The sequence below is a fragment of the Plectropomus leopardus genome, unplaced genomic scaffold (assembly GCF_008729295.1).
Source record: "Plectropomus leopardus isolate mb unplaced genomic scaffold, YSFRI_Pleo_2.0 unplaced_scaffold11898, whole genome shotgun sequence".
NCBI lineage: Eukaryota > Metazoa > Chordata > Actinopteri > Perciformes > Serranidae > Plectropomus > Plectropomus leopardus.
The window spans coordinates 651-5,033 of NW_024612613.1; the positions used below are offsets into that span (position 1 = coordinate 651).

The window sequence follows — 4,383 nt, forward strand, 5'->3', positions numbered from 1 at the left end:
AACATTAGTTTGTCACTGCCATGATTGTATTTATGCTTCAAAAATCATAAAAGTGATGTTCCTTTTTGAGTTTATTTTTTGCAAAATCCAAAATCCAATGGAAAAATCCAATATATTTTTTTGTTGTTGTTTGTTGTTGTTGCTACAATTAAATGTCAAACTGCATCACTCTTCTTCTATATAATTGTATTCTGTGTCTTACAGGTTTGATTGGATTCTTTGTCGCTTTTGGAGTCATTATGGGGAAAATGGGTGAAAAAGCCAAGCTGATGTTGGAGTTTTTCAACGTCCTAAATGAGATTATCATGAGGCTTGTTGGTGCAATTATGTGGTAAGTGCTGTCTACTACAGGCCTCACTCCACATTCAGTGACATTGCCAGACCACTCCCCTGGTTTTTGCTTCCACTGCAATGATAATGACGTAGAGTTCCTACAGCTAGTTTATACGATATACCAATATATCCAAAATAATAACGAAGGTACCTGCAAACATGTGTATTTGATGCAAAAACTAATCCTAATCATAAACATATCTGTCTTCAGGTACTCTCCTATTGGTATTGCCTGCCTCATCTGTGGAAAGATCATCTCCATCAACGACTTGGAGGTGGTTGCGCGGCAGTTGGGGATGTATATGATCACTGTCATAGTAGGCCTCATCATCCATGGCGGCATCTTCCTACCGCTGATATATTTTGTGATAGTAAAAGAAAACCCTTTCACGTTCTTCATGGGAATATTCCAAGCTTGGGTCACAGCACTTGGAACAGCGTCCAGGTATGAGAGATTTCTGCCTTGGTTTCTGTTCTGTGTAGTCAATGTGCAAAAGTAGGCATGTTCTTCTTATTTATTTTAGCAATATTTTCTCTGAATTTCTAACAGTCATCTCACTTTGGAAGCAAGTCAGATGAAACATTCAGGATCAGAATCAACATGTCCTAATATAATAATACGTATAAAATCATACAAAGTAGCACTATGACATTACAAGAACTAGCGACCCTACCAATTAGGCTAGGTTTAGGGAAAGCATGGTCACGTTACATACTTACGCCTTTCAAACCTGGTGTTAAGCCACCTTTCACAAACATTTCCTTTGAAACCTAAAAATTTTGGTTTGCTTTCTTACAAAAAAAATAAAAATAAATAACATTATGAGCAACTTGGCAAGATATGTCATGTCATATAAGATATGTCAAAAGTAATAGTAAAAGGTCAAAATGAAATGAAATTACCTGAATATTAGCTGGGGAGGATTATTAGTTAACTAAAAATGGGGAACAAAACTATTATAATTCATATGCAATGTGTTTAACATTATGTTGCAGAAAGGGTTTGTTTTTTTTTATTAGGCAACTTGTTTGTTTTGGGTTTTTTTCCATGCCTTTTGTTTGTTTGTAATTTTCCTCTGAATTTTTACCAATTTCTTGATAATTTCTGGGCCCTTTCTTGTTAAGCTGCTTGTTGTCTTCTTTTCATGATTTTGAAAGAAATCAAGCCAATTTGCTCAAGTTTCAAAGGGTTTATGTAAAGTGACAACATGAATGAGGGTGCGATGTGATGTTACATACGTGCGTAGCTTAAGAGTCAACACTGACTTTTGGTTTCACATGGGACACAAACAGAGTCTCCTGGGCCCAAGTCCTGTGTTTGTTTGCCACATCCATCTACCCCAAATACCTCCCTTCGCAGACTGATATATTTTTGATAGTAAAAGAGAAACCCTTCCAGTTCTTCATGGGAATATTTCAAGCTTGGGTCACGACTCTCAGAACAGCATCCAGGTATGATTTCTGAGCTCAGGAGGACTGTCTCTAATTCAGGTTTCCTCTCCAGTGCGCTGCATGTTTTTTTGAATACCCTGATTTCCCTTTCCCTCCGTGGCCACATGGTAAATAACAAAAGTAACCTTTATTTCAAAAGTAGTCTTACCAGCGTTGGCGTCTCACTTTGCCTCTATGTGGGATAACTTTCCTGCACTAGATGTTTTATTAATGACATCGATGCACTCTTTCCCCTCCTGGGGTGAGCTCAGTTCTCTCAAGCTCTGGCCTGCTCCGCCATCTGCGAGAAACACTTATTAATTATCAGACAAAAAAATAAAATAAAAAACACAAAACAACTGCTGAGTCACAACTGCTGTTTTCTCTATGAGATTCACCCTCAAAGTGAATTTAAACTAGTATAACTTTTTGTTTCTTTGGCGAAGTGAAACTCATGAAAGCCTTAGCCTATATTAGTCTATTTTATGTAACAAATTAACAGTGAATAAATTACCATAGTTCACAGTGGATTTATGTCAGTATGAATAGAAGAATAGTGTAATTAAGTTTAAAAACTATTGCAACATCAAGTGTGACCCAGTCCGAATAATTCTCAACGGACAGTCTATAATAATTGCTTGAGTTCTGTACTTCTGCAAGTTTTCAGTGCCAAATTGGGTGCAGAGTTTGCAAACTGCAAGTTGTACGTGACTGTCATAACAGAGCAGTTTTTGCTGTTTTTTTTCCGCAGTGCCGGGACCTTGCCTGTCACGTTCCGATGCTTGGAGGAAAACCTGGGCATCGACAAGAGAGTAACACGCTTCGTCCTTCCAGTGGGTGCCACCATCAACATGGACGGCACAGCTCTTTACGAGGCTGTGGCTGCCATCTTCATCGCTCAGATGAACGGGATTGTCCTGGACTGGGGCCAGATTGTTACCGTCAGGTGAGACTGTGGCTCATTTGCAGGGTAACATTTTGGCTATAAATTAGCTAAAATCTGCCTGAACAAAAGAATACGTATAAAATTTCAAGTTATATTCCTACTACATTAATATTGGTGAATCATGGACACGCCTGGTGCCATCTGGCTGTCTACCAGCCTATAATACCAACGCTGTGTGGCATGTTCTCATACCAGTTGGACACGGAAGGTGGCTTTCGGCGTCACGCTCGTACACCGACAGCACTGACAGAGTGGTGCTAAAATGTTTTTGAAGGGTGGATTAATCTGTCTTCTTTTCCATATTTTTTAAAATGTAAATTCCCACTCAGTCATGATCAAAAAGTGGTGATGAAGGTTCGAGCATCACTGTAAACATGGAAAGTGTGGAAACTGTTAGCTCTGAAGATTCCAGGAAGATGGTGTTATTTCATTATTGTTAAATCTTTGATTAATCAGGTGGAGATGCAATTGAAAGGTATTTCATTGCATTTGTTTTATTCATAAGGACAACACACATTAATCAACGTTTTTGTAAATGTGCCAGCGTTAGCCATCTGGCCAGTTTTCAAATGCAGTCCTTTGGCAAGATGTTTTGAAACCTATAAAAGACATAGACTTGATATAATACTGCATTTGTACTATGTAAAAACATTTAAAGATATACAGTACACGGGGGTAGGCACATTCCTAGTTGTGGAGTTATGGTACTATTGTAGATATATTTCTTGCAGTCAATCTTAGAATCAGTTTCATAAAGATCATTTTCTTGATAATGGTTAAGCGTCGTGGATTCATACACTTCATACTGCGATTCATTTGTCATATCAGATATTAAATTTGTCTTCATACCATTTGTTTAAGAAACACAGTGACTGAATAATAAAAGTGTTTAGTGGCAGTTTCAGCTTGTGGTTTGTCCTCGTGCTGAGAGTTGTTTCTGCTTTATATTTAGTATGACAGCCACCCTGGCCAGTGTCGGAGCTGCCAGTATTCCCAGTGCTGGACTTGTGACCATGCTTCTGATCCTCACGGCGGTGGGGCTGCCCACTCAGGACATCAGCCTCCTGGTTGCTGTCGACTGGCTGCTGTAAGTTCAACATCAACACAAAAAAGCTTTTATTAAAAACATGCAGGCACATTTTAACACCATGCAGGAGTTTCTCATCTCTGAAAAAGCCATCACACCAATGTAGAAATTTACAATCTTATGTTTAGATTGTTTATGTTTACCCCCCAGAAATCTCAGAATGAGACCAGAAACTCTAGAAAATTAGGGTTTATAATGAATAACAGTAATTCATGGCAGTTCCAAATCATATCTTCTCAAATTTTTCCAATAATCCAGTATCAGAAAAAAATCTCAGTTTCCTTCACTGTAAAGCTGCGTACAGCTCACTTGGCTGGTTGAACAGCTGCCTTTCTGTTGCTGTACAGTCTTAATGATGTAAATGGCATTAAAAATTACCTAAAACCCCATCCTCCCCAACATCCTTTAAAGGTGCAGTATGTAGGATTTAGTGGTGTCTAGTTTAGTTTAGTTTAGTTTAGTTTATTTAGGATCCCCATTAGCTGCTATTATTCTTCCTGGGGTCCAGTTCATATTCATAACGTAAGAACATGTAACAAAACAAAGCAAAACTTAAAATAATAATAGCAGTTATAATTATTATTAT

The 4,383-nt window shown here is 38.1% G+C and overlaps 1 protein-coding gene across 1 annotated transcript; it reads left to right on the plus strand.

Moving 5' to 3' along the window:
• Positions 1 to 204: 204 nt before the first annotated feature.
• Positions 205 to 3,801, plus strand: LOC121963616 (excitatory amino acid transporter 2; the record flags this gene model as incomplete). Its single annotated transcript, XM_042513895.1, has 4 exons — positions 205 to 331; positions 545 to 778; positions 2,516 to 2,710; positions 3,663 to 3,801. Coding segments are annotated over 4 exons (695 nt in total), but the record flags the coding sequence as incomplete, so codon positions are not given.
• Positions 3,802 to 4,383: the final 582 nt, after the last annotated feature.